Source organism: Gavia stellata, chromosome 25 (assembly GCF_030936135.1).
Source record: "Gavia stellata isolate bGavSte3 chromosome 25, bGavSte3.hap2, whole genome shotgun sequence".
Lineage (NCBI taxonomy): Eukaryota > Metazoa > Chordata > Aves > Gaviiformes > Gaviidae > Gavia > Gavia stellata.
This window is the reverse complement of record NC_082618.1, coordinates 8240473-8267727: the sequence shown is the minus strand read 5'-3', so window position 1 is coordinate 8267727 and position 27255 is coordinate 8240473. Positions and strand designations below refer to the sequence as shown.

At 56.7% G+C, this 27255-nt stretch overlaps 2 protein-coding genes across 2 annotated transcripts; both read left to right on the top strand.

Annotated features, from left to right (window-relative positions):
* The first annotated feature begins 7266 nt into the window (after positions 1 to 7266).
* Positions 7267 to 8019, top strand: BHLHA9 (basic helix-loop-helix family member a9). The gene has a single exon (XM_059829473.1). It carries the CDS (start codon positions 7267 to 7269, stop codon positions 8017 to 8019), a length of 753 nt encoding a protein of 250 aa, XP_059685456.1.
* Positions 8020 to 10847: 2828 nt separating this feature from the next.
* TRARG1 (trafficking regulator of GLUT4 (SLC2A4) 1) lies at positions 10848 to 18878 on the top strand. Its single transcript, XM_059829516.1, has 3 exons — positions 10848 to 11249; positions 18127 to 18259; positions 18871 to 18878. Exons 1-3 carry the CDS (start codon positions 10848 to 10850, stop codon positions 18876 to 18878), a joined length of 543 nt encoding a protein of 180 aa, XP_059685499.1.
* The last annotated feature ends 8377 nt before the right edge of the window (positions 18879 to 27255 follow it).

Below are 27255 nucleotides of genomic sequence, written 5' to 3'. Positions count from 1 at the left end.
GTTCCACCTTTGTGCGCACTACCCAGCTGCCGGGCACAAAGCATCTCCCGATGAGCATCACCGCGTCCCTCCTCTCGGTCACTGGCACAATTGCCTCCCACCCGCTGACCTCACCCTCTCCTTGCGGGTACCAACCCGCAGCACTGGACCCTTCGCCCCAGACTCGTGCCGCAGCAGAAGGGAGGTGATGGTGGCAGCACCCAGCCGAAGCACCACCGCGCCCCGGCACACCCCGACCACCTCCCGGCACAGCCATGCGCGGCACTGCGCATACTCAGCTGTGAGGCCAGCTGCGTGTTTAGCCACAGGGACAGGTGACGGCTGAGATGAAGGGAATTTTAGTCCTTTCCACGCTTCATTTTTAGCCATCTGCTCGCTGACGCTCAGATTTTGTTGGTCCCGGGTGAGCTGGCACAGGCGTTATCTCAGATGCCAGGATCACATATCTGGCTGTCACACGCGCTGCTCTCACGCAATAGCTGCAAACAGGGGCATCTTGCAGATTTCCTTACTTTAAATCAGATTAATCACAAGCTACTTAAAGGAAACCACTGTCTTTCCCCGGTAATTCCCATGAAGATGATATTCAACACTCCTTCGCTTGCTGTCCAGATAGCGCTGCTGTAGGTTACAGCGAAACGGCCGGGGACCGACCACATTCAGCCACAGCCTCAGCACTGTTAAGCTCCAAAATTCACATGAAAATACTGAGGGACCCAGGCAGAGCAGTGCTAATCGAGTTACACACCACCCAGACTGCTGGTGGGAGAAGCAAACAGCACCATGATCAGGAATTTTTAATTATATCTGAAAAATAAAGAGAAGTGAGAAGAAACAATGGGAGCACTAAGTTAACCAACTATCCAGAGAAAGGGGGATCCGGGCAACGACCACACGTGTTTTACTGTACTCTCAAATTCTGCTTTTAAATGTCAGCGCCGGCAGTGCACACAGGCGCCCTTATCACACGCAACAAAGAAAAGTGCTGATGCTCAGGAAAGGCTCGGGACAAGGCTGGAGCGCTCATCGCCGCCGCCATCAGCCGACCTCCGCGCAGAGCCTGGCCATGCCACGGGGCAAGGAGCCGGGCGCTCGGCAGAGGGGACACTGCCTTCCCGGATGAGCGCAGGAGCTGGGGACCATGATGGAGACCCGTTTGGGCGAGGAAGAGGAGGAGGAAGAAGAGGCCATATTTAACCACAGCAGATGCAACCTTGGATTTCAAGGTCTTGCCCAAAAGACTCACCCCGACTGGCTGCAAAGGCCTTGGTCCAGCCACCTCAAAGGGCAGGGTTACGAAGCCGGGACCCTCGGGGGCTTACGCTGTATTCCAGGGAAGCCCCTTTAACAACACCCACCTTGGCCTGAGAGCAGCCTTGCACAGTCCTGGGTGTTCAGAAACATTCAGGAGCATTACCCAGATAGAAATAAAATGCAGGATCCGAGTGTAAATCAGAAGGATTTGCGCTTGGTTGCTCCCACGCACTCGAGCCCCCTTGGCCGCTGAGCAGCTCTCCAAAAACTATAAGCGGTGCCCGCTGACGGGGAACTGGGGAAGGGCTTGGGACGGCTCTCTGAAGGCAATACATTGAATGCCCTCGGTCCTCACCGCAGGGCTGGGAGTGGGCTCCCACGGCCGGTCCCTGCCGATCGGGGAGAGGCACAAACACACGTGTGAGCGAGCGCGGCGCAGTACGGAGACAACACCAAGAGCAGCCATGTACTTTGGACGTTTCACCTCCAGACAGCTTGAGAAGGTGAAACAGAAACTGAGCTGTTCTCTGGCCCTGTAGACTAATGCAGTAAGTATAAATTACACTAAATACTAAGCATGGTTCAATATCAGAGCGCTTGCTACCCAGGCAATCTTAAACCAGCATGATACAGCCGTAGGGAAAAACCACCACCCCAAACAATCGAGCAACAACAAAATTAACTCAAGTCAGCTGCAGAATTAGCAACATAAAAAGTGACATTCAGGCTGTCAGGACTCCGTTTGAACCGGGATTAAAGCTGATGCAATAACAACTTCCAGGCCGCTGGAAGTAGGACAGCGTGACGGGTGACAGCGCTAGCTGGCTGCGCCTTCAGTGCCACGAAACAGCCACTCACTTGCAAAATAACATCATCCTCAATCCACCCAGAGAAATGCCCGGGGACTCCTTGCCGCTGGCGTGCTTTTCCTCTAGCGGCTCCAGGACTTCCCCACGGGAGATGACAGGGAGTCACCGGAGCAGAGGTGTCCCTGTCAGCAAGGTCACACCTGCAGGAAGTGACTCTCCTGCAGTGTCCCAGCCCCAGAGGTGGCTCCTGGGCCAGTGGCACATCACCAAGAGCCAGCTGCAGGGGACCGGCCAGCCAGCCCTGCTCCTCGCGTGCCTGAGGAAGGGGCCTTGGCACAGGACACCCTCAGAAGTGGGACAGGGACAAGACAGGGGCTTGGGGTGGCCTTGGTGGTGGGACAGGGACAGCACAAGGGCTGGTATTAGCTGTTTGATGGGGATGGCACAAGGGCTTGGGGCGGCCTCAGCCATGTGATGGCATGGAGTGCCCCAGCTGCGTGATGGGGCAGCCTGGGGAGACCGTCAGAGCCTCTGCCGTGCCGTGGCACGGGGGGCATTGACTGTGGGCACAGGGGCTTGGGATGGCCTTAGCAGCGGCACGGCATGGGGACGGAGTGGCACGGGATGCCCTTGACTGTGCCACGGGTATGGCACGGGAGCTCAGCGCGGACAGCACGAGGGCGGGGGATGCCCTCGGCCACGCAGTGGCACAGGATGCCCTTCACCCCGAGAGGGGGCTGGCACAGGGGCTGGGGACACCCTCGTCCCCGGCGCGGGACGCCCCCGGGACGCGGGGTGGGGACGGCTCCCCCTCGGCCGTGCCGCGGCCCGGGGCCCCCCGCGGCACCCACCTGCCGAGGAGGCGTCCTCCGCGTCGGAGCTGCCGCCGCTGCCTCCCTCCGGGGAGCTGCCCGCGGGCGCGCCGGCGGGGCTCGGCGGCGGGCGGGGACCGGCGGGCGGCGGCGGCGGCGGCGGGGGGGGGGCTCGGGCCAGCGCTGCCTCCAGGTAGCCCACCTTGAAGCGCTCCTCGGCCAGCGCCCGCTGCAGGCGGCGGAGGTGGCGGCGGCAGCGCTCCAGCTCCCGCTCCATGGCCCGTACCGAGCCCAGCTCCATGCGGGGCGCCGGTTCCCCCGGGAACTCCGCCTGCCAGTGCCGCGCGAAGTCCGCCCGGGCCGCCTCGCCCGCCGCCATCCCCCGCCCCGGCCCGAAGTTTCCTCCCCCCCGGCGCCGCCGCTGCCGCCGCCGCCGCCGCCTTCCGCCCCCCGCCGCCGCCGCGGGGCCTGACGTCGGGGCCCGCCCCCGGTCCGCCCCGCCTCGGCACGGCCCCGCCGGGGCGGGGAGCAGCGCTGCCACCGCCCCCCGGGCGGGCTCCGGCTGCGGGCCCGGGGGAGGGAGCGGCCGCGGTACCTGCGCCCGGCGGCTCCGCCTCTGCCGCCCGTTCCCCGGGGGGCACCGCGGGCTTCCTCCGTGATGGGCTTCGGCAGGCCGGGGCGGGCGGGGGGGGGCGGTACTCCCGGCTGTTTCGACCTTCGGTTCCTCCGTCCCCGCCTCGGGGACTCCCCGGAGGAGCTGCGGGACGCGGGCCGGGAGGATGCTGTGCGGGCGAGGAAGCGTCTGGTGTCGGCAGCGTCAGAGCAGTAAAGGAAGCGACAGCTAATGGCACAAACAATCCCACACGCTGCAAGAAATCGGTCCCCGAGCCAGGAACAACTGAGCCTCGAAGGCACGGGGTAGCTCCTCTGCCACCGAGCTGCCCTCCCCCAGCCCACGCCTGCCCCGGCCTTTGCCGTGGGTCTCCGTCTCCCAGCCATCCTCACCCTCGGGCCAGCGATGCTCTGCCTGCCCTGCCCGTCTCCGGATGGATGGGCCATTCCCGCCAGATGGAGGGGCAGCCACAAACTCCTGCAGTGGGTGGTGAAGGCCCACGTAAGGCTTTTCCCCCACTCTGTGCCACGGCGCGTGTGCCCGCTGCCTTTAAGCTGCCAGGGAAGGGCATGCCCACCGCCCCCGGCTCATTCCCGCCCCACGGGATGGGGCTTTCCAACCCCACGCCCTGAGCAGGGCCGGCAGTTGCCTTGTGCCATGCCAGGCGCTGGGGCATGGGACTTCGCGGGGTGCCGGGGGCAGAGAGGCAGGAGCCTCCAGGCAGCACGGCCGCGGGGAGCTGCCTTCTCCTGTCTCCTGCAGCGTACTGCAAGATGGCTGGCTGTGGATGACTCACGATCCAGTGTCCCTTGTGTAACCTGGCCATGCCCCAGCAGGAACAAAGCGCCCTATTTATCTACCCACAGGGCCCAGGCAGTGTTGCAACAACCGCCTCCTCTTCCTCTCCATCACCACCCGAGCAGGGGGCTGTGCAGGGGTGGGCACTGCCCTGCACGCCAGTCCCTGAATCTCACGCCTTGGCACCATGGGATCCCTCTCTGTGGTCTCCCTCCGGCACAGCCGTGCCTCCTGGTGCAGCCTTCCCGAGGAGGATGGGTGGTGCTGGGACACTGCCAGGAGCCGGGCAGCCCCCCCAGCCCGTGTCAGCTGCCGCCTCACCACCCCATCAGGGTTTCATCTCCAGTGGGGGCTGTGCTCCCAGATGGCCCCAGCAGCTCTCACCTGGAAGTGGCGGTGGTTTGGGGCTGCTGGATGGATGCAGGTGGGGGGCAGGCAGTCCCAGGCCCTTTGCAGGAGCTGCAGCCCCCGCTCAGCAGCGGTGTGAGGGGCAAAGACACCCAAAACACGCCTTTGGGCTGTGACACCCGTGAAAGCTGTGACGATGCTGCCCAGGATGGGCAGGTGCCCAGCGCTCAGCAGTGCCCCAAGTCCCATACTCATGTGCTGGAGAGGTGGGGTATCCCCGGGGGTTGAACCCCTTTGTGGAGGCTGGGAAGAAGGGGGGGGTACTGTGAGTGGCCTGATTTATGTATGGCGACGGATAATTACAGCTCTTTCATCATCTGTCAAGCAGACAGGCCCGGCAGAGCCTTACAACACATTTCTGGCTCCCCGTCTCAGCCCATAAATCTCTACAGTGCGCGGTGATAAATCAGCGGGGGCCGAGGGAGCAGGGCCAGGGTGGGCGTTCCTGCTGGCCTCCCACCCTGTAATGGGCACCTAGGTAGGAAGCATCCAGGACGAGGTGGGGACGGCCCAGCGGGACGCACTAATTACAGGCGGCAGGTGGCATCCGATGACCGGTGATTTACGTTTGGCCTTGCCCTCTTCTGAGAGCTGGGGCTGGATCCCTGCAAGGCCAGGGCTGCCCAGAGTCGAGATGCTGGGAACAGCCGGCAGTGCTCCCCAGCGAACTCCCGGGGGCTGCGGGCAGGATGGGGACAGCCTCGGGGCTGCTGCCTGCCCTCTGCCCCTGCCTCTGCCCAAGCATCGCCCCGGCGGGGAATGGCTTTGCGCCCAGCTCAGCCACCTCCGTATCTGCTCCGTACTGCACCTCCCGACCTCCCACATGAGCAAAAACACCCCTGAGGCAGGGATCCGTCCTGCTTAGCTGGGTTTTGGACAGGCATATCTCTAAGTGGGCCCAGCGTGCACGTCCTGCTGGCGTTCAAGCATCCCCAAGAGCCTCTTGCTCCCGAGCTGAGCTCACTGTGTGAGTCGGTGGCCGGGGGAGCACCCGCTCCTGGGCAGAGCAAGACTGGGCGGCCAGAAGGCCGCTGGGGAGAACAAGAAGGCCATAGTGAGCACAGGTGAGTGCTCAAAAATATTTGCAAGCTTCACCTCCCTTTGAAGTCCTGCTGCCTGGTCCTCCCCTCTCCCCGAGGCCCCGGCTCCTGATTTATTGGGTTCCTGGAGCAGAGGCACCTAAATTAGCTCCGACTTCAAAGAGCCAAGAGAGGAGAAGGGCAATAGACAAATAGCCCCCCGCTAATTGTGGCTATTGATCAAACATGAGCCGGGACAATCAGATAGGAAGGGATGGATCAAGGGGGGCACGTTCTCCCAGGGGCTCTGCTTTCGCACCAGTCACCCCAACAATTTGTCAGACTTACTCCTGGGCCATTTTTCAACATGTTACCCTTCGCACAGGAAGGCATTTAGCGACTGCTCGCTAATGAAATGATGGGCAAACACACGTGGCGGCCCCACGCTGCTCAGAGGACAGGGACCTGGCCCTCCCCCTGGCCTCCGGACCCACCACACCTGGCAAGTCCCTCTGTCCCACCAGCTTGGGGATGCAGGGAACAAGGAGCTGCTTTCAGCATCGTCTTCCCCAGAGTAAGTGCTGGGCAGACCCAGTAGCACCAGCCCAGACAGTTCTGCCCCCAGGCTCTCCGCTACTGGGAAGGGACAGGAAGGCTTTGGAGGCAGGTAGCACTTTAGCTCTTTTATCACCTGCCCCAATCCCTCCTGCCACATTCCTGCTTCCTGCTCCGCAGGGCAGAGGCGTGCCAAGCCCCCCACATTCCTCCGCTGGCTCCCAGGGGCTGCTCCTGCCCAGGCACCCACCTACCTCCGTGCCCAGGGATGCTCCCAGCTCGCTGGAGTGCAGCTGCATGGAGCAGCCCTAAGGCACCATCTCAAAGGCAGCTCAGTGCTCCAGCCCTGTTCCTGAGTTGTTTTGTCTTCTCCTGCACCCAGGCAGAAGACTCGGTGGTTCTCCTCAGCAACATCATCACTCTGTGCTTCAGTTTCCCCAAGCTGGGAAATAACAGAAATGCTGCAGCACCCATGAGCGCGGGGGAGCAGAGCTCAAGCCCCATGCCAGGGTGGAGATGCCCCATGGGGCTCTGCCCCGCAGCACCATATAAAACCCAGGGATGACCCGTCCCAGGCTGAGCTGCCAGCTGCCCTGTTGAGGAGAGGGCAGAGCAGCTCGAGAAACTCCTGCAGTGACCAAACTCTTAGCAGAGACTAAAGCAACCACTGCAATGTGTGCTTGGTAGAGGTGCTTCTGCTCCTGCAGCCTGTGAGCATCCCTCTGTGAGCTCTGGGCACCCCAGCACCGGTGCCCCATGCTCCAGCCTGGCACGGTGCTTGGGAGCATCCCTGCGGGCAGAGGCCAGGCAGGGCTCGCCCAGTGCCCCTCCGCAAGGCAGCACACCTGCAGGCAGGTGAGGAGGGTCGGGAGGAGCCACGTGACGAGCCCCGCCGTGGGGTTTTTAGAGGCGGCTGCGTGTCCCTGGAGGAGTGTCTCCCACACCTCGCAGGAGGCAGGACCACAGCAGCACCTCTCCCGTTCCCCCTCTCCGCGGCCATGTCCGGAGCAGCCATGGGGCAAGGCACAGTGCCGGAGCCTGACAGCTCGGAAGAGGAGCTGGAAGTGGGGGGCGCACCCCAGGCGTGCTACGGGCAGGGTCTGTGGGTCCCCCAGGGCAGGGAAGCAGCCACCTGCCTGGGGGATGCCAAAGGGATAAAGGTGAGGAAGAGGAGCAGGCCAGTGCGCTCCAAGGCCAGGAGGATGGCTGCTAACGTCAGAGAGCGCAAGAGGATCCTGGACTACAACCAAGCCTTCAACGCCCTGCGGCTGGCCCTCAAACATGACCTCGGTGGCAAAAGGCTTTCTAAAATCGCTACCCTCCGGCGAGCCATCAACAGGATCACGGCTCTGTCCCTGTCCCTGCACGGCGCTGGGCGCTGCTGGCCCTGCGCCCACTCCGAGTGCCGCGGCCGGGCCAGGGTCCCTGCGCAGGAGCCAGGGGCGAAGGCCAGCCACCCCCAGCTCCCCTGGGAGCCTGGTTATGCAGGTGCTGCCGGCTTGCAGCACTGCCTTCCGTCCCCTCTCTACGCCAGCTTTTCTCCCGAGAGGCAGCTCCAGCGCTATGAGAGCCCGAAGGAGGATCGCTCCGTGCCCAGCCCTGCCTATTGCTCCAGCGGGACCCACCACCCCGGGCTCCGAGGCCAGCAGAGATACACGGGCAGCCTGCAAGACCCCCTGGCCGGGACGGTGCCCTGGCAGCTGGGCTATTGCCAGAGCTGGGGACACCAGCAGTGCCTCCCCATCCACTGACCTGCAGGGCTGGGGTGGCAAGACGGTGCCGGGAAGGTAACGCATCCGCGGGACAAACGGGGGAAGCGGGAAGGGACTGTTGCGTGAGAGAGAAGCGCTGCAGGATGCAGAGCTCATCCGCGATGCTGGCCAGAGCTGTGAGCCCCCGACACGCCGTACGGGACCCCAGCACTGCCCGGCTGGGGCTCTCCACTCTGCGGGAAAACTGGGGAAGGTGGGAAGTCCTCTGGAAGTGCCAGCTCTGTGTTTCTTGTTGCAAGGTCTCACTGCTGCCAATTGTCACTGTTATTTATTCTCTCTTGCTTGCTCTGTGAGAAAACACGACTTAAAAATCCAACACCGGGGCACTGGCTGTTAATATGTGTGGGGTGGACAGATGGGCTGTGGGGATCACGCTAAAACCCCTGGCTGGCTGGTCGCTCTGGCTCCCGCCGGTGAAAGAGGGGAGCAGAAGCTGGGGAAGGTTAGTGCCCTGGGACTTTTGATGCTAAGCTCCTTGGTGCAGACGTTTGTGGCCGGCAGATTTGCAAGGCCGGGCCAGGAGGGGAGACAGATGTCGGCTTTCATAAAACCCACCCCCCCGTTTGCGGTTTCCTCCTGATCGCAGCAAAGTGGCTCCGGTGGGACTGATAGTGCGCTCCCGGCCAGTCCCAGCGGCGGGGAGGAAGGGGGGAATTTTGCCTGAAAGGCCCCTTTGGCCCCTTCCCTCCAGCTCAGAGAGCTCAGACCGGCTGGGAGGGCTCCCTTCTACCCAGGGCTCAGCAAACTGGAATTGCTGCAGAAATTAGGCAGGGTTTTACTGCCGCACACATGACAACCGGCAGATTTTTGGGCAGGGTAAATAGCACAGCATTGATTCCTGCAGTGCTGAGGCCCTGCAGAGCTCCTCCAGCCCCACTGCTCCCGCCCCAGCACTCCCACCCAAGCCCCATCGCAGGTTCCCAATGCACCAAGGGCAGTCTGAGCTCTTTCCCTGCAGGACGGGGGGGCATACGCTGGAAAAACCATCTCAGCCCTCCCCTCTGGTGTGCCAGTCCCTCCCCAGGGTCTCCTCCTCCTCCTCCCTTAATCCCCAGGTGGGAGCTGGGCAATGAGGAGAGGAAAGCTAGCAGCAGCCGGGAGAGAGAGCTCTTTGCTCAGCAGAGGAGCCTCTTTAAAGTGCTGATGGTGTGTGAGGCATCTTGGCTTTAATCTCCAACAGATGCTTCCCCTGTCAGGAGAAGGCCTGCAGCGATGTCTGCTGAAGGAATCCTGCTTCTCCCAACAGCATCCCTGCGCTGGGCGGCTTCCCCTGCTCTGGCTCTCCCTGGAGCAGCGCATGCCCCCGCTCTGCCCCGTCAGCACCCATCGCACAGGGAGTGAAAGCCCAGCAATACCAGCATTCAGAGAAGGTTTAAGTGAAACCCAGCCCTAATCCAGACACAAAGCCCTCCCTCCACCCAAATTTGCATCTCCAGGTTTTCAGCTTTGGTGTTCAGTCAAGGCGAGACAGATGGAAGCAGATGGCCGGAGAGGCAGAAGGAGGGGGAAGGCATAACAACCCCGCGAGACCCCCCGAGGCAGGGTCACCCCGCTGCTCTTGGGTTCACATGTACAAAACGGGGGTCCTAATTCTGCCCGGAGGCTGTGGGACGGGATAAGTCCCAGGGGGGCAGGTGGGGGGGCAGCAGCCTGGCAGGTTCTGAGTAGTGTTGGGCATCAGGCAGCAGGTTCCTCGGGCACTTCTCGGAGAGGCAGAAGCTGCTGGATGTGCCCCGTAGATGGCACTCACTGCCAGGGAAATCCCAGACAAATTTGGAACTGAAGCATAATACAGAATGGGTGGAAAACATCCATCCATATTTGCCAGGCATCCAGGTTACGTGGGTTTTTTTAGCCCACCCTCCTGCCCCTCACAGCATCCCCCACTCCCAAGGATGCTGTCATTTGCTTTACAGGGTGTAACCCACCCCCGCACCTGCACCCTTTCTCCTTTGCAGGTCCTATGGAGGGACACAGTATCTGTCACTGACCTGCTGTCCCTGTCCCCAGCTGCCGTGTCTCCAGGCTCACCCCCGCGCGGTGAGGGCAGGGCGAGCTCAGCACAGCGTGCCCAGGGCCTCCTCTCACCCTGTGCCCGGGGAGGATGCTTTCCCGGAGCTGCTGGAGCCAGGGACACGGCCGGGCACCCGCACACGGCCCAGGCACCGCCACACCTGCGGGCAGCAGGCAGCCGCTCCCGCACAGGGCAGCCCCAGCCCCTCTCCGCAGCGGTGAGGGGTTCGTGGGACTGGTCTGTGTCGCATGTCCCCCAGCTGCCCGGGAAAAGGTTTCAGCCAGGAGGGACCCAGCGGCAGCAGGACTGTGTGTACCCGCAGCCAGCGCAGAGCTGCCCTCGGCATCCCGCTGCTCCTCCGGGGCCACCGAGCCCCGCTGGCACCAGCGGAGCCCGGGCAGGGCTGGGCTCTCACGTACCGCTGCAGCGGAGCGGAGCCCGTGGGAGCCCCCGGGAGGAGCGGGGGGCCGGTGGGGCGGGACAGAGCCTGGGGCTGGGCCGGGCTGGAGGCGGCAGGGGACACCCCGGCTTTCCCACCGCTCCCCCCCCCCCCGCATCCCCGCCAGCATCCCCGGGGACAGCGGCGCCGCCTGCACCGGGGGCTGAGCGCGGCCCGGGGGCGGGGGGGGGGGAGACGGGGACGGGGACACCCCGGGGGCGGTCCGCGGCCCCGATCCTGCCCCGGGGGCCGAGCCGGGCTGGCCCCTCCTCCGGCACGGCCTCCCGCGGGGCGGTGGGCCCCGAGCGCAGAGCGGCGGCGGCGGGGCGCGCTCGGAGCCCGCTCCGCCGGGCCATGGCGAGCGGCGCCGCCGCGCCCGGGGGCTCGGGCTCGGGCTCGGGCTCGGGCTCGGGCACGGCGCTGCCCACCCGCTTCCAGGAGACCGAGAAGCTGCTGGCGGCGACCGAGGGCCGGGAGGAGAAGGGCCTCCGCGGCTCCAAATCCTTCACGGCCGCCTTGCCCGGCGAGGCGGAGCGCAACGGGCACGGGCTCGCCTACAAGTCGGTGTCGGTCGGGCACCTGGAGGCGGCCCCGCTCTCGCCGTCCCGGCTCAGCCTGGGCAGAGCCTCCTCCACGGCCACCAGCACGGCGGCACCGGAGCAGGGCCGCCCGCGGGACTACCTGGTGCTCGCCATCTTCTCCTGCTTCTGCCCCGTCTGGCCCATCAACGTCGTGGCCCTCGTCTTCTCCATCATGGTGAGTGCGGGGCCCGCCGTGCGCCCGGACCCGCCCGGCTCCCCCCGCGCCGCCGCCGCCGCCCTCGACGGTGGGAGCGGGGCCGGGGAAGGGGCCGCCCCGGCGCTGTCCGCGGTGCTGCACCGGCGGGGACCGGGGGCGCGGCGGCGACCGGGGCGGGAGGAGCCCGCACAGCTCCCGCAGCTCCGCCGGGAGCGCGGGGAGCTCGGCCGGGCTGTGCCGCTGCTCGGCTCCCGCAGGACGCTTCCATCGGTGTCCGGGGAAGGGAGGCGGGCAGGGGCTCTCCGAGCCGGCGGGGACCCCCGGCAGGGCCGGCGGCCGAGCCCGGGACAGCCCGCGGGGAGGCGGCGGGATGGAGAGGGGCGGCCCGGCATTTGGGGTGGGATCCGGGAGCGCGCAGGGCAGGGCCCCGGGAAGCCCGATGGCCCCGGGAAGCCCGATGGCTCCGGGAAGCCCGGTGGCCTCGGGAAGCCCGATGGCCCCGGGAAGCCTGGTGGCTCCGGGAAGCCCGGTCCCTGCCGCCAAGCAGGGGGCCAGAGAGGCTCGCTCGCCGGGCTTCCCCGGGAAGGAGCTGCGAGGCAAAGCAAGGACAAGGGATCTCCCTCCGCACCTCCTAGCAGCCGAGCCCAGCCCTGCAGCACTGGGAAGACCCTGGCTGGGGGCTGGTTCCTGTCCTCGGATGCTTCAAAGGAAGGGGCTGCGCTTGCAGAGCTTTTAGAAGCAATTTTCTCCATTAAACATCCCCCACACCTCAGCAAATACACCAACATCAGAGCAGGGGAGAATAAAGCCAGCCCGCCTCCCACCCATCTCGGGTACGGGTGGCTCAGGCAGCACGGCCCTGCAAGTACGGCCACCCCCTTACCCATCAGGATGCCCCACTGCTTTACAGCCCCAGGGCACCTTTTATGCCCTTGATTTGCAACAGAGGCAATTTTTTTCTTTGGAAATCAGCTCAGGGAAAGCAGTTACTGCTTACTACACAGAAATACACTGAGGGGCACCTGCAGCCAGCACTTCCCCCAAAACCACCGACGACTTGAAGACAGACACCGGCAGTTGCCACAGAAAGCCCTCTAGAGAGACCAGTTTCCATTTTGTGGAGGAATCACCATTTCTGCCAGTGCCAGCTGTCATCTGCGTAGTACAGTTGTGTGGCGGAGCCTGTTTAGGCAGCATACGGGGAAGCCAGCCAGCCTTGTTTGGCTTTGCACTGCAACAAGAGGGAAAGCGGCTGAGTATTGCATATCCATGGTAATAAACAAGATCTCTCATGGGGATTTTCCAACCACATTAGCCTTCATGCAAAATAGATTCTCACACTCTCCCTTGCAGGCGTTAGAGCCTCCAGCACAGTGGAGATGTGCCTTGGGCCACATAAGCCCCATGGAGTAGAAGAGTAAATAGTGAAAAAAAGAGCAGAAGTCAGTTAATACTGCTAGACAGCAAGGTACCAGTGTGTATTCACTGTGTTAAACCCAAAGGGAGGCAGGACCAACAAGGCAATAAGACTATTTGGCTGCCTTCTGCTTCCAAGGCCCTTGACAGCATCAGCCAAAGCCCACCCAGACCTGGGGAAGGGGATGTCCGACCCCAGCCCTCTGGGTCCGCCGAGGCAGAAGGCACGCTTGGATGAGCTTGTTCTCCAGGACAAGGTTTCTAGCACACACAGCATGTTAGTAGCCAGCACGCATCCTCTGGCCCCTTCACAGTCACCCCTGCACTCCCTGTCCCATGGGACACTTAAGTTATTACTGCCCTTACCAGTCCTGGCCATGCCTATACCATTACACACACACAACCCCCCCCCCCACCCGCCAGCCAGGGACCCCTGCACGGTGCCAGCGGAGCGGGATGAGGAGTGATCCTTGCTTTGCGCTGATGCTGGGGAGCCAGGAAACATCTGGCTGGGTCCTCCTGCCAGCAGCAACAGCTCCCGGGGCATCAGCTGATGTTTCACCTGCTTACGGCAGGGAGGAATTTAGTTCCCAGTGACCCCCGAGGCTCCCACAGACTTAGGTCTCCCCACAGAATAAAACCCAGGAGTGCCTGATCAGGCACAAATCTGAGCAGGAACCAGGTTTTCATGATTCCTGGTACCTGGGGGGCCTTTCCACAATGTGCTGACATTCCTTTAGCTCTGCAATTGTATTTTTCTTTCCTAAGTCAATGCTTTTTGCATAGGAAAGCTTTTTTCTGGGTAATAAGTAGCATCCAGAGAGGAAAGCAAAGGAATGCTTTTGGGTTTAGTGCCTTATAAATCATTTTTCAAAAGCTGTTCTCAGATCCTAGCAGGGCCTATGGCCAGAGGCAGAAAAAAATCCCCATCTGCTCTAGCCCCCAGCCTGTTCCTGATAATGCTGTTCTCATGGAAATGAGTTACCTGGAGGCTCCTCTACTGACCCTTGGATGCATTTTTCTTGACCAAGCAAGGACCTGGCTGCACTAATGGGTCTGGGTCCCTCTCCGAGCTGGAGAGCAGAACTGGTGGACACAAGGGCAGCGCAGCCCCCCAGGACCCATCTTGGAGGAGTGCAGGGCAGGGCTGGGTGCCACACACACGCACACGCTGTATTGCTGTTATCAAATCCCTTCCCCTTCCCACCAAAATGCAGCCACATCGGGGGAAGAAGCAGAGAGGTCACTTACCCGTACAAAACTCTGAACAAATGAAGTGAAAAAGAAAAGGTAAATCCAGCCAGAACCAGCATAAAGTGATGACAATTCTACACAGCACTTGGTGTCCAAAATAAGTAGTGTCATTCCCAAAAGATGTGGGAGAAGTCAAACTATCCTTACTCATTTTAAACTGCACAGTCATCTATCTAAGTCTGATGTTGACTTATACCTCTCTCAGAATGTTATCTTCAACAAAACGCAAGTGTGGAGGATTAATGATTTACTCCGAGTAACTGGTGGAAGGCAGCAGAGTGCATCCAAAGCGAGTTCATAAATTGGGAAAGATTGCGGGGAAGAAGAGGTGACAATTCGTCTTCTCTGTCCCTGGGACTAGCACAGAAAAGTAATTGCCTTCATTTGCAACAAGACAACTTAGGTGATCTATTACGGAAAAAACCCCTTTGAACAGTAACTTGAACAGATAACAGTTTGAAAACAGGTAAGATTAATAACTCCTTTGAATCACGCAGACTTACCTGGCCCCATGGGTGCTGCGGTACAGCGTGCCTTCCAGCCCCACTGCTAGGGTCCTCCAGATTTTCTACTACTCCGCTGTCACACGGCGTGCCTTGGCACACACAGTGACTCACTCCCCCGTAGCCCTCAAGCCTTTCTGAGCTATTCTGCCTTGGCAAGTCTTGATTAATAAACAAGATGTTCATGTTTTTATGTGGAAAGCAAAACACAGGATTAGTGATACTAGAGAGCTATAATCAAACCGTTCCACACCGATGAATAATATATGTACAGTAACAAATGCTCGCTAAACACCCCATGCCAATGCTGATATATTTTTCATAATTCTTCAGGATAAATGAGCAGTAAACACTTCCAGAAGCTGTAGTGATAAATACATCAAATTCGTTAGGCTATGTATTTTCCCTAGAAGACAGCTAAAAGTGCATATTTCACTGCAATCTAACCCACACGCTGCAAAAATATTACACATGCTACCAAAACCTGAGCCTAAAAAAACAATCCCAAATGTTGGAAGCTGCCAGTGAGCAGGGCAGGGATCATGTCAACCTCTGGGCTACTGCGTCCTCCCCATCTCTCGCCACCAGCCCATGAGGCTTCATTTTGTCAGCTCCTGTTCTCTAATGAAAACAGGCTCTCGGCTGCATCCCATCGATTTTGGGTATTGTCTGTCAAACGTGCTGTCAAGACCAGAAGGAACAAGGTCTTGAGCTCTCTTGGTGTCAGCGGTGGGGACATTGTTACACAGGGTGGCACGTGAGCGGAGCGGGACATTTGCAGGGATGCAGTGGAAGCAGCCGCCTCTTTGAGGCTCCGCTACGTTATTTACATGGTGATGCAAACTGAAAGTAGTACATGGAAACCTTCAAAGCTGCATTTTACCTGCCCGAGCAGTACGGAGCAGCAGCCAGCACGCAGCCCGGGCTGGGCTGGGGGCCTCTTGGTCACGGTGCTGCCAGGAGGGTAGTGGAATTAAAGCGGGACGAATGGAAAACAGGGTAGTAACATCAAGTATTTATTTGAATTCTCAATGATATTTCACGGTTAGTGCTGGAGCTGTGCTAGGCCTCCCGGCTCTTAATTCTCTTTTTTTTTAAAACATTTGGCAAGAGACCCTTTCCAGTGCAGTTGTTATTTCCGAGATACACCTTTTTTTGAAAGGAAAGTGGGATTGTTTTAGTACACTTCCACCTTTTTAACTAGAATATTTATTTTTTTAACTTGGCTTTTCCCCAGTTTTAGCAGCCACACTCCAAAGGGAGGAGCTGACACATGGTACGGGGCTGCGGGGAGCTGCCGCCCCACAGCCTACCCCAGATCTCCCTCTCCTGAGAGCCGGCCTGACCGAGGCAGCATGGCTGGAGACAGCCGGGGGAAGAAGCCTTTAACCCGTGTAAAAATGTTAAATACTCAAAAGCAGAGTAACTGCTTCAAGGCAGTTAAATTATCTACAAAACCCTGTCCCCTGTGAGGTCGAGGGGAGTTTTGCCGGACTCCTCCACCAGATGAAGGTGACAGACCCGTGTGCTGGGCTCCCTCCTCCTTGCCCTGGTCTCTCCGCCCAGCCTTCTGCTTCTCCATGCTGCTTCTCTTTCCCCCCACCCCAAGCCTTCCCAACCAGGTGCAAATGTTACCGATGGACCTTAAAACTCCTTATCCAGCTTCCCTCCCTCCAAAACCCCTTCCCGATGGGTTTCACGGGAGGCAGAAGGGCTCTGTGTGAATTCGGGAATGCGTTTCGGTCTGGAGAGCCGTGCTAGTCGCAGACCAGCTGCCTCTTCCCTGTTTTGCTGATGGGAGGGCTCCAGCCTCTACCGCACATGCAGCGAATGCTGACGCACGGTGAGTAATTTCACCATAATAACCTCGCCGTGGTACTGCACGGCTGCCCTTCTGCTAAGTGCTAGGTCCTCCCTCAGCCAAGCGCGGGGAGCCCAGCACACCGGCTCCGGCAGGCTGGGGAGCACTCTGGGCTCTTCCCTCAGCAGTAATGCTTCTCCTTCACCAGGAACTCTTACTTTCAGTATTTTTCACTTGGGAACCAAATGATTGCCAATTACAAGAGCAAGAAACAAGACTGTTTCTTATTTAATCACTTACTCTGAAAGTTTGCGATGCATCTGTTCATTATACGTTTTCCGATGAGCTGCGCTTGGTCTTCGGGTCGCTGTGTGTGGTTAGCTCAGGTGGAGGCTTCTCTTGCCCAGCGGACCAGGAGCACTGCTGTGCACAGGGCAGTAAGAGAGCTGGCACTGAAGCTCGGAGGAGTCAGGCCACAGCATCGCCCTCGCTGCACCGTCAGGCAGCAGGCGAGGTGTTGGTGAGCCCATGCTCATCCAGTCTCATGCCTTTCCTCTTTGGGTGTGAGCCCAAATCCTGCTCAACCCATCCAGCCCCGTGCAGCTGTGGCCCCGGCAGCGCTGCTGGGCAGACCTGGGGGAAGCTTCCCTAACCCCCCTGGAGATGCCCCAGGGGCTGGGTCTCTGCGGAGCCCATGGGTGCCCAGCCCTGACTGAGCAGTGAAAAGCAAAGTTTCCAAGGGAACCTCCAAGTTGTGTTCTCCATCCACCCTGGGTTGCCACTTATTCCCAAAGACAAGGACCGCTGCAGCTTATCCCACCAAGAGCATCCCGTTAAGATGCCCACCAACATCAGCGCCAGGCAAGTCCTGTTCCAGCTCCGACTCTTGGGGATCTCTCTTCATCCCTTAATGAGTCCACATACAATAATTTCCAGGCACCTGCTAGTGCCTTTCCCCATCCCTGCCACAGCCAGAGAACCTGTTCTTTTAGTTACAGAGCAGAGGAAAGCTTTCACTGAGCTGCCTGCAGAAATCAATAGAGCAGCAGGGGAAATCACAATGAAACTAGAAGCAGAATAGAGAAGCTATATGGACTATTCCTTCCCTCCCTACAGCACACACAAGAGCGCGAATTCACTGTAGGAGGACTGCGTTTAAAAACAGAGATGGCAAACGCAACCCATCTATGTTGATGCAGAAATTCAGGGTAATGCAGAGGCACCAGAGCATATCCCATCACAAGATGAAAGCCAGCAGTTAGTGCCCGCTTTATCAAACCCGTTCCTCTCGCACACACATTCAGCTCCAATGGCCAGCAAAAAGGCCACATGCTGCTATGGAAATGTTATTCCTTTTTTTTCTTTAGTCTGTTGGTAATAGTTACACTCTCTCCTTACATCACTTACACTTACATCACTTCTCAATACATAAGTTTGCAGAAGAGGACGGAGGTAGGATGCTTTTCCTGCACACAAGCTGCAGAAGGGCAGTGGTACCCCTGGGGGACGCAGTCCCCCCGCACAGTCCCGTAGGAGTGAGCTGCTCTGGGGACTGAAGTTAAGAATTTCAGGGGTTTCCATGAAAGAGTCAGAGAGGGGCTGCTGCTGGCTGGGGCTCACTGTGCCGCCTGTCCCACGCCGCGGCTGTTTCTTAGTCACTCCAACAAAAGACAGACTTGAGCCAGTCCAGCTGCTACCCAGGGCAAGCAGAACAGCATCCCAGGCGGGCTGCTCCGGGCACGTCACGTTAGCCGGACCACAGGCTGTCAAAGCCGTGGGCTCGCAGAGGGGATTCACGTGCCACCCTGAGAGCGCCCGGGATAGCAGATCCAGCCCCCCGCTGACACAGCAGCTCTCATTTTGGGGACTACAGCCCGAGAGTCGCCCGTTCTCAAGAGCCTCTTTCTGTGTTTCCCCCCAGTCGAGGAACAGCGGGCAGCAAGGGGACATGGACGGAGCCCGGCGACTCGGCCGCATGGCCAGGCTGCTCAGTGTCGTCTCCATTATCCTGGGGACCATCATCATCGTGCTCTACGTTTCACTCAGCGTCAGAGGTAACATCTCCTTCTCTTTTCCCCAGCCTGGCTAGAGCAAGAACCTCGCATGGCTCCTGCCTCCAGCCCAGTGTATAGGATACACCTGCCCACCATCCACCCCCCTCCTTGGGCAGGCTAGGGTGCTCCGTTCCCACCCCAACTGCCACGGTAGGGCACTAAGCACCTGTACGGTCCAGGCTGGTTTGACCGTCACCAGCTGCACACACACATGCAGAACACCTTGGAGAAAGGGCTCCTTGCAGGAGCAACACACACCATCCAAATAACAGGAACGGAAAGTCCCCCCCTGTGCTGTCCCATAGCGCAGTGGTGACCATAGAAGGTCCCTCTGGTGAAAGATCTTGTCCTGGCAAAGGCTGTGGTGGGTTTGGAAGCGTGTAGTGGGGTAAAAACTGAAGGGGTTCAGGGTATAAATCAACTTGCCCAGAAATGCAATCCCAAAATGTTTGGGGAACCTCCCAAACACAAACCCACCTGCCAAAACCAGCATGACCAGCGTGTAGCTCAGGCAAACGGGAACCTCAGAAACACACAAAGCCCAAACCAAGAGCGTAAGGGAAACATCTGTGACTACTGGAAGCTACCCTAAGACTCTCTTTATTTTACAGCTTCCTAGAAGACGTTTTAGCATGCAAATACCTCGAAGAGGAGGAAGACAACTTTCCTTTTGGGGTTTTTACTTTCAGCCTTGCAACAAAAAATTGTCACAGTGTAGGTGGGCAGCCCTAGGCAGCCTGCTCTGGAGCGCTGTCTGAAGGAACGCATGCTTCTACTTCACCGCCTCTTGGAAATGAGTTTGTACAAGTGATGGGATAAAAAAACCATATTGCAAGAAGGAATGGGAAAGGACTTCAGATTCCGAGCGGAGAGGAGAAGGGGGAGATCCACTACCTCATTCCCCTCCAGCAAAACTCACGGAGTGGGGAAACAACTAAAGTGCAAGAGGAGGAGAGAGCATCAAGAATGAAGCTTATTTTAAAAGAAAAAATTTAAGGCAAGAACAGGACATTTTGAGGAATCCTCCTAAGAATTTTGGCACAAGTCACTGAATTTTTGGGGGGTTGTTGGTTTTTAAATCATCGAATTCTCTGTCTCTACAAAAAAAAAAAACAAACACAAAGCTCAAACTGCCATCAGGAGCTGAGAGCTGTTCCACGGAGGAGGAGGGAGAGCAGAGCTGCAGCAGGACCACGGCTCTGCTCCGAACAAAACGCAGCCGCAAAAGCTGGAGGATGTGGTGGGTGCTTTTGTATTTTTGATGAAAAAAAAAAAAAAAGAGACAATGACCATTTGCATGCCTTTGGGAATGTTCTCCATGTCTGTTCCTATGAGCTCTTTTATCACTTAGGGCAGATCTCAGAGCTGGCAGAGCAGGATGTTGCTGCATGGGAACGCCAGGCTCCTCCTCACCCCGATCCCATGGGGGGGTTAATGGAGGGAAAAAGAGTGCTTTCTCTGTGAATCCACACATTTCTCTCTCTGTGCACCCAAAGTGAGGTTAATACTCATGGAGCTGAGAAAAGAGCCTGGTTAATCTGCAGCAGCAGTAGCAAGGCACGGAGAGCCCGCTCTATCCACGTACATATTTATGTCATGTCATGTCCATCACACAAAAGCTTCAGCATGATCCAGCCCCCGCCACTGTCAGTGCTCATCTCCCCGACCCTTTTGGGCTTCAGCTTAGGGCCTTCCAGGAGATTTTCAGAGGCACGGAGGAGTTTAAGAGCCCTGCTCCTGTCCCTGCACCCCTCCCATGCTCTTCTGCATCTCTGAAAATCTCCAGCATCCCCGGAGCTGGCTGGGGTCAGTCCCACCAGTAGTATTATTTTTTAATGTTTTGTATTTAACGTAACAAGAAAATAGACTTTGCTCCTCCCGATCTGCCTATAGGTTCCCCGCACCCTGCCGTGTCTTCCACAACACGCGGCTCCTCAGCCGTTTCCTGCGGGATCCGATCCCGCCACGCTCCCTCCAGCCTCCATCCAGCCCCGTCTCCTCTTCCCGCCCCAGCAACCCCGTCCTTGCCGCGGGTTGTTACTGGGGTTGTTCCTCTATCCAGCCACCCAGACTATGCAAAGTTTCATCGCCTGTTATTTTATTCAGGCTTTGTAGATGGCTTCTGGCCATATCCATTGGCTCCGTATTAGCTGAGCCTCTCTCTTTTATCAAAACTTTGCGGGCACAAGTACACGGCCAAGAGCTGCACTCCCCGGCCTTTCTGTTGTCTCCAGCTGACAGCCTGGGACCTAGAAACATGGACTGCACTGAGAAATACCGTGTTTCAGGGCACTTCTGCTCCCCACCATCAATCTCCTGAAAAAAACCCAAACTTAGACCAAATCTAATGCTCCTGAGGGCTTGTCTACATGGAGAATCACTGCACACCATAAGAAACTTCACGACGTGGTAACCGCCTGGCGCTAGCTTCTTCTCTGGAGTACGTGAGTGGGCACACGTGCGTACGTGGGGTTAGCATAGGGTAGGGGTCCACTGTAAGTCCATGCTGTAGTTACTCTGTAGTAACTAATGTGCAAAGCCGTGGGCATCGCTGTGAAAATTCTCTTGTCACCTGTTTGATTGCTCCTCTTTAAAGTGTTTTCTTTTTCTAGGCGTTATTTGAATCCAGGGGGTAAGAAAGCCAAATCCCCTAGACACGCTGTTAACGTTTTTCTCTACATTAAAAGGGATTCTGGGGACTCACAGCAATAGCACATCGCTACAGTCCTTTCTTGGGCTCCATTCCCATCCACCCCTTTGCCAGGGCTTTATTACAAACCATTGGCTTCTAAAATGGACCAAATTTGCAACCTTTCTTTTGCAATTCATTTTTTGTGAGCTTCAGCAAACAGGGGCCGCTGAGCGCTGCTGGGTGCGAGCTCCCACCCGCAGCCACTGCCAGGGTACCCCTTGGCACCAGATCTCTTCTTCCCGAGCTCGTCAGAAACCCTCCCTTGGAAATTCAAACTCTGTACTTATGGTTGATGAAATCCCATGAAATCCCCCAAACCTTTCCTTCTTTAACGCTTGAACCCGAAAGCTGCTTGCTGGAAAACTCGTGTTATTTTTTCTGAGATTCGTAAGGGCAGTGCTGCCTGTCCGTGCATCTTCTGCCCTTTGCTCTCTGAGCTGCTGAAATTCAGCTTATGGTAAGAGCTGAGCAAGCTCCTCCTTGGGCAGGAAGAGCCGACATTCAGGGAAAACTGCCGCAATGAGTTATAGTGCTTGAGAGCGCCGAGTATTTATTAAGTAAGAATTTAAATGCTCTTTTACCATTATATAAAGCCTTTCATCTGAAGTGCTTTACCACGTGTAAAGGATTAACCCTTGCCACGCCCCACGAGGTGGGTTAGCATTACGCTGCTCTAACTGCACGGATGGCAAAGTTGCTCAGAGTCACGTGCACCGTACAGCTCCAGAAAGAAACCCGTTTTTCTTTCTCCTCCTTACTAGAGCCATGTATGAATACAGATTTCCTTTGAATCTGATGTTTCCAAAGGGATTTAGGAAAACCCACACTACACTTCAAAATGGACTGGGATACCTGCAGTCGTAGGAACGAGGGGGCTTTGCGAGGCAGCTGCAATGGTCCTTGCCAGGAGAAGTCCCAGGCTGGTGAAACACAGAGCAGTAGAGGTACCAGAATTCATCTGAATGCAGGAGAAGGCAGAAGCTTTCCCAAAAAACCCCCCGGTGATGATTTCTTGCATGCACCCAAACGTGCTTTGTGCCTTCTGTCTTAGCCTGTATCATCAGGCTGCTGGGGCGGCTGCTTCTCATCTCACTATTAAGTATAATAAAAAAGAAAAACTAAGACACTTAAATTCCTTTCATTTTTAATCTTCTTTCTGATTAGATACAATTGCACTGCTCTGCACTCTTGAATACAGCTTTTTGGTTCTTATCCCGCACTTAAATCCGGGGAAAAGCCTCTACACTTACTCCTGACAAAATATTTTCTCTCCTCGTAACCTGGCTCTCCAGAGGTAGAGAAACAAACTCCCCAGGGTTATCTGGAGATCTCTTCTCCCTGCTCTCCCCCAACTTCCCCATACATTTTGCAGCCTGATATTTTGCAAAGGTTTTGCCACTAGATTTTTGCTCTCCACGTCACGCACGGTTTTATCCCAGCTCGGCTGCCTGATTGCCTCTTGTGGGTGCATTAGGTCGTATTTGCAAAGGAAGAAGTTGCTGTGCCCCCAGTCCTTGACACACACCTCACCTGTCACTGTGTTATGAGGAGCTAAATCATGACAGAACTTCATCCTGAGGCCACCAGCAGGCACGGTTCCTCTTTTGGTCTATGTCTGGGGAACAAAAGCATCCCTCGTGATTTTTTGCTGACTTAGCGTTCACCTAAGCGCATTGTGTTCTCCACATCCACAACCGCTCCTCTCCTTAACTTTCTTTTTAGCACACAGGAGGGAGACCACAAAAAGTATGTCATCAAAAGACTTTCCATCCCCACAAACAAGCCCTATTACTCATGTCACAGCTCTTTGCCACCTGCTGCAGCCTCCTCTCTGCATGTCAGAATCAGGTTTTCTGTGTTCACACCTATAACAGCCACAAAATCCGCAGGATTTGGCCACCTTTTACCCCCTAGTGAAGCCGGCAATAGGGGAGAGGCGAGAGATCCAAGCGATGCGGTGGCAATCCAGCCTTACCTGACAGCGAAGTTGAGCTGGTAGGAGGATAGCTTGCTGAAGAGATGGAGAAGGTGGGAAACATCTCTAAATGTAAGTTGAAGTAGGAGTTACGATCGACAAGTGTGAGGTCCTGGTGGGATATAAATACACGGTTTGCACTGCTCGGGAAAGCGTCTCTGAGTGGAGCGCATGGCTGACGGCACCTCTCTGGCATCGGTGTCCCTGGGCTCTTGTCCCCAGGGTTCGGGGGACTGTCAGGGTCCGCGGGGCAGCACAGAAGAGCTCTTGCTGGGTACAGCCATGCTAGACTGAAGGCTTAAGCTGAACAAGCGATTTGCTGCCACCCAGCAGATGAGCTAGCTTGGCTTCATACCAGCTTCTCATAGGATGCAACGACCGACGGTCGGGAAAGGTCTAGCACGAGTCAGTTGGTCACAGCAACACGCTGGCTGGTGCCCGCCGGGTGCCCGCAGAGGATACCGAAGGGATTTGAGCACAAAGGGAGGAAAGAAAGAGACAAAAGATTTGATTTCAAAGTTCGCTGTGTTAACGATGAGTTTGCTTTTGCTGGTCGGTATTTCATAGAAACACTTAGGTTGGAAAAGACCTTTAAGAGCATCAAGTCCAACCGTAAACCTAACCCTGCTAACCCCTAACTCTGTTCCAGTTCACCCCTCTCTCCCCATCTTTGCCAGTTTAACATGCTTTCCCCTCAGCATTTCTACCCTAGAGCCATACACGAGACTCACAGGCTCTTCCCTCCCATCCTCTGCCTTTCCTTTGAGCCGGGACAGGTCTTGTTGGCAATGAGATGCCGTCGCTGGGCTTTGCTGAAAGGCGTTATTGAGGAACCTGCTCCTCTAAGGCTCTGACGCAGGCTGGCTGCGGACTCCAGCATGTACCACTGCAGCAGTTGACCTTCCAAATACAGTCTTCTCCATGTAGACAAGGGGAGCAGATCTTGCCTTTTAGATAAAATTAAAACTCCATTTCCATTCAGTCCGAGTCCAGGGAGAGGCTGCAGAAATGCACCCACTGGGCTCGTCCCGTGACTTTATTTATTTCTTTTTTCCTGATACCCCCAACCTTGCCCTATCACTTTGTTACTTATCACAGAACCACAGCCAGGGCTGCACAGTCAGGCTGAAATAATTTCAGATTTAAGGTCAATTTTCTTTCAGCATACATGCTTTAATTCTGGCAAAGACAGTTAGACTTGGACTGAAGACTCCCATGCTTGGGCACAAGCCAAGGGGGTGGTGGGGGAAAGCAGCTTTTTCGAAGTGGGAATATTTGTAAAGGACTTGCTGACACCAGTAGGTAGCGAAATTCAAACCTATAAATACCCATCCAGGATAAGAAACATCAGAAAGGGAATGTGTGCAGGATTCACCAAGGCAACCCTGATACCCCTTCGGAGCAGGTGCCCCTGTTAGATGGTGCCCAGGAGACGACCCTTTGGGTGGAAGTGCAGGGTCTGTCCCCCCAGTGCCGTCACCACCATCCATGCACCGGCTCCTCCTGGTTTGAAGGCAAACTGGAAGAGCCGTGTTTCACACACAGCATGACCACATCAGGAATTGCAGCTGGGCACTTCTCTTTGCTGATAGATGTTTCTTTTTCTGCAGGATGATATGGTATATCTTATATACTTTCTTTGTATTTCTTGGCATGAGAAAAAAATTAAAATGTAACATGCATGGTCAAAGCTGAACTTGTTTTTTCTGTCTAAAGGAGAAAAAAACCCTCCAAACTACCCCTTTAACTATTGCTTCACACTCCAAGAGCAAGTAGATCAGAGGGTATTTTGGGTGCGGTGGGTTGCAAATAATACATATAAGCAAAAGGCAGAAGAAACCAGCACAAGTCAGAGCAGAGAAAGGTCCAGACAGATCAGCCTTGTGCTGCAGAAACAAGCGGCACTGAGCTCCTCGGGAAGCACAGCTATTGCAGGAGGTCTCCAGCCGGCCATGCCACAGGGCACGCCTGCCCCGGGAAGAAGGAGAAATCCTCCTTCCTTGCAGCACACAAACATGGGATGGAGAGTAGGCACTGGGAACTGCTTCTCATTGCTGGCCCTGCCACTGCGGGTCAATAGTATGGTGCACAACCAAGTCCGAGAGAACATGTTCCAAACTGCTCAAAACCCAGAATTATTGATCAAAACCATAGATTTCAAGAATGCACAGCAATATTTGGTCTGCACTCAAAGTGCCTAAATGCAAGCAGTTCCCAGTAAACAAGTCCTTTTTAAAGTTTCTCAAGCCAAGGCTTGAAAATTCAGCCATTGCCGAAAACAGTGGCTTTAGTCTTTGCCCAGGAAGAGTTTTCCCAACCAGACTGGAAAGCTGTTGACTGGGTACAACACACACCTTGGGTCACCACCAGAGTTATTTCTGTGTAACGGCACAGTGGTCAGTCAAGGCTACCGATCTCTACTGAAGATTAGTTGCGCAACAACCTCATTCAGCTGAATCCTAACAGCCTCCTCTGGCTGCGCGTCTCTGGCATCCTCCGGGAATGAACAGCAACGCAGCTTCCAACCCAGCTCAGCCTGGAGAGAAGACTTGCCAAGTCTGAAATGAATTAGTTGTCTTACACAGCTCTCTCCTCTGTAGCAATATGCTCAAGCCGTCCAGACTTCAGGGTAGGGCTTACTGGAGGTAAGACAGTCCCGCAGCTTCCCGCGGACGACTCCTTCCCTCTCCCAGCAAAGCAGCACACACAAAGCATGCAGGCGGGAGGCAGGGATCAAAAATGAGGCTTTATGGCCCCGGAGCTGGTACCAGACACAGCACTTCCACTTTCATCCATGTCTATTATGGAAAAAGACAGATGTAAATCCTCTGCATTGTTGGCAGCCCGCAGTGTGATTCAGCAACAAACGTACTTAATGGCCCTGCCTGGAGCGCGTCCTGCCGATGAGATTCCCGATGAGATTCCGGCCACGGCAGGGGCCAGTCACTCCCCAGCGAAATGGCCAGAGGCATTACGGAGCAGCCCGGGAGGTCCGGGGCTCCACTTCCCCGCACCCAACGGAGCCCACTGGGTCATAACTCAGCAGCAAACGCTGCGATGAAACAGGTTCAGCTGTTTGACTTGTTGTGGTCACGTTTAGGAAACGATTATGCCCATGTTGGTGGGGCAGCAGGATGAGCAGACCCTTCAAGACCACCTCTGTGGTCCAAACCCAAATCCCTTCGCCTCTGACGTGACACAGCAAAGCTTTGGTCTACCTGTCATTTTTATAAGCAGTGTTACGATAAACACCTCTTTTCCTTTCTTAAGGATGTAAGCTGAAGGGTTTTTTGGGCAGCAAAAAATAAATAAATAGGGAAACCCTCCAGGTACTCAAAGCCAGAGAGGATTCAGATTAAATGTTGGCGAACTCATGAAAAACAGATCTGTTATCCTCACGTGCATCTCAGAAAACGGTCAAAGGAACAGTAATCAGTTCTTCTAGATCTGCCACTGCCCACAACACAAAGCCCAGCCCCTATAAGCCGGAGCTTGTCCCAGTATCGGATCTGTCCCTGAGGTTTCCTATGGCTCAGGCAGCACCGCACTGGTACGTCACTGCCCCAACAACTCCCCGTGAGACAGAGCTGCTCTGCAGCCTCCAACACAGCAGCAACGAGCTCAGCCGTCCTGTTATCCCGCAGCCCTTCGCTGACACTGTACCACCCATCCCCTACCCGGCTCTGCAGCTTGCCAGGGCTTTCTTAACAAATTAAGCCTATTTCTTTGGTGCACCCATTCCCCGTTACTTTGAAAACTGCAACTCTAACTAGACCTGCTGGTTCTTACTCCTAAATACCCTCCCCTTATAACACTACCTGAATCAGTGTTCTCGATGTTTAGTTTCACATACGAGGGCTGGGATATCGGCTCCTCAAACCTCTATCTTTAAGACAGATAGCCACGGATACTTACTCACAGCCACGGATACTTACTCACAGCCACGCAGGTCCGAATGTACACCACGCTACAGCTACGCCCATTTCGCACTAAGGCTGGACTTCGCACGAAGCCCGCGTTATTCAGCAGCAGCATCCCCTCGCCGCCTCTGCTCACCCAGAAGTGCAAGAGGCGTTACTGTCGCACAAGGGCCCTCGGCACAGCGAGTGGGATTCCGGGGGAGGTCCAAAGAGCCACCTTTGCTTGTCCCGATGGAGAAACAAAACGTAGATGTTTAGAAAATTCAGCGTAACTTACTTCCCGCTGTTCAGCAAAGCAAAGGGACTTGTGGTTGTGGTTGGTGGTACCCGCGCATAACAAAAGACCGGGACGGAGCGGTCCTGGTGGGAAGAGCTTTCGAGGAACAGATGCAATCTGCCCCTCAGCGCA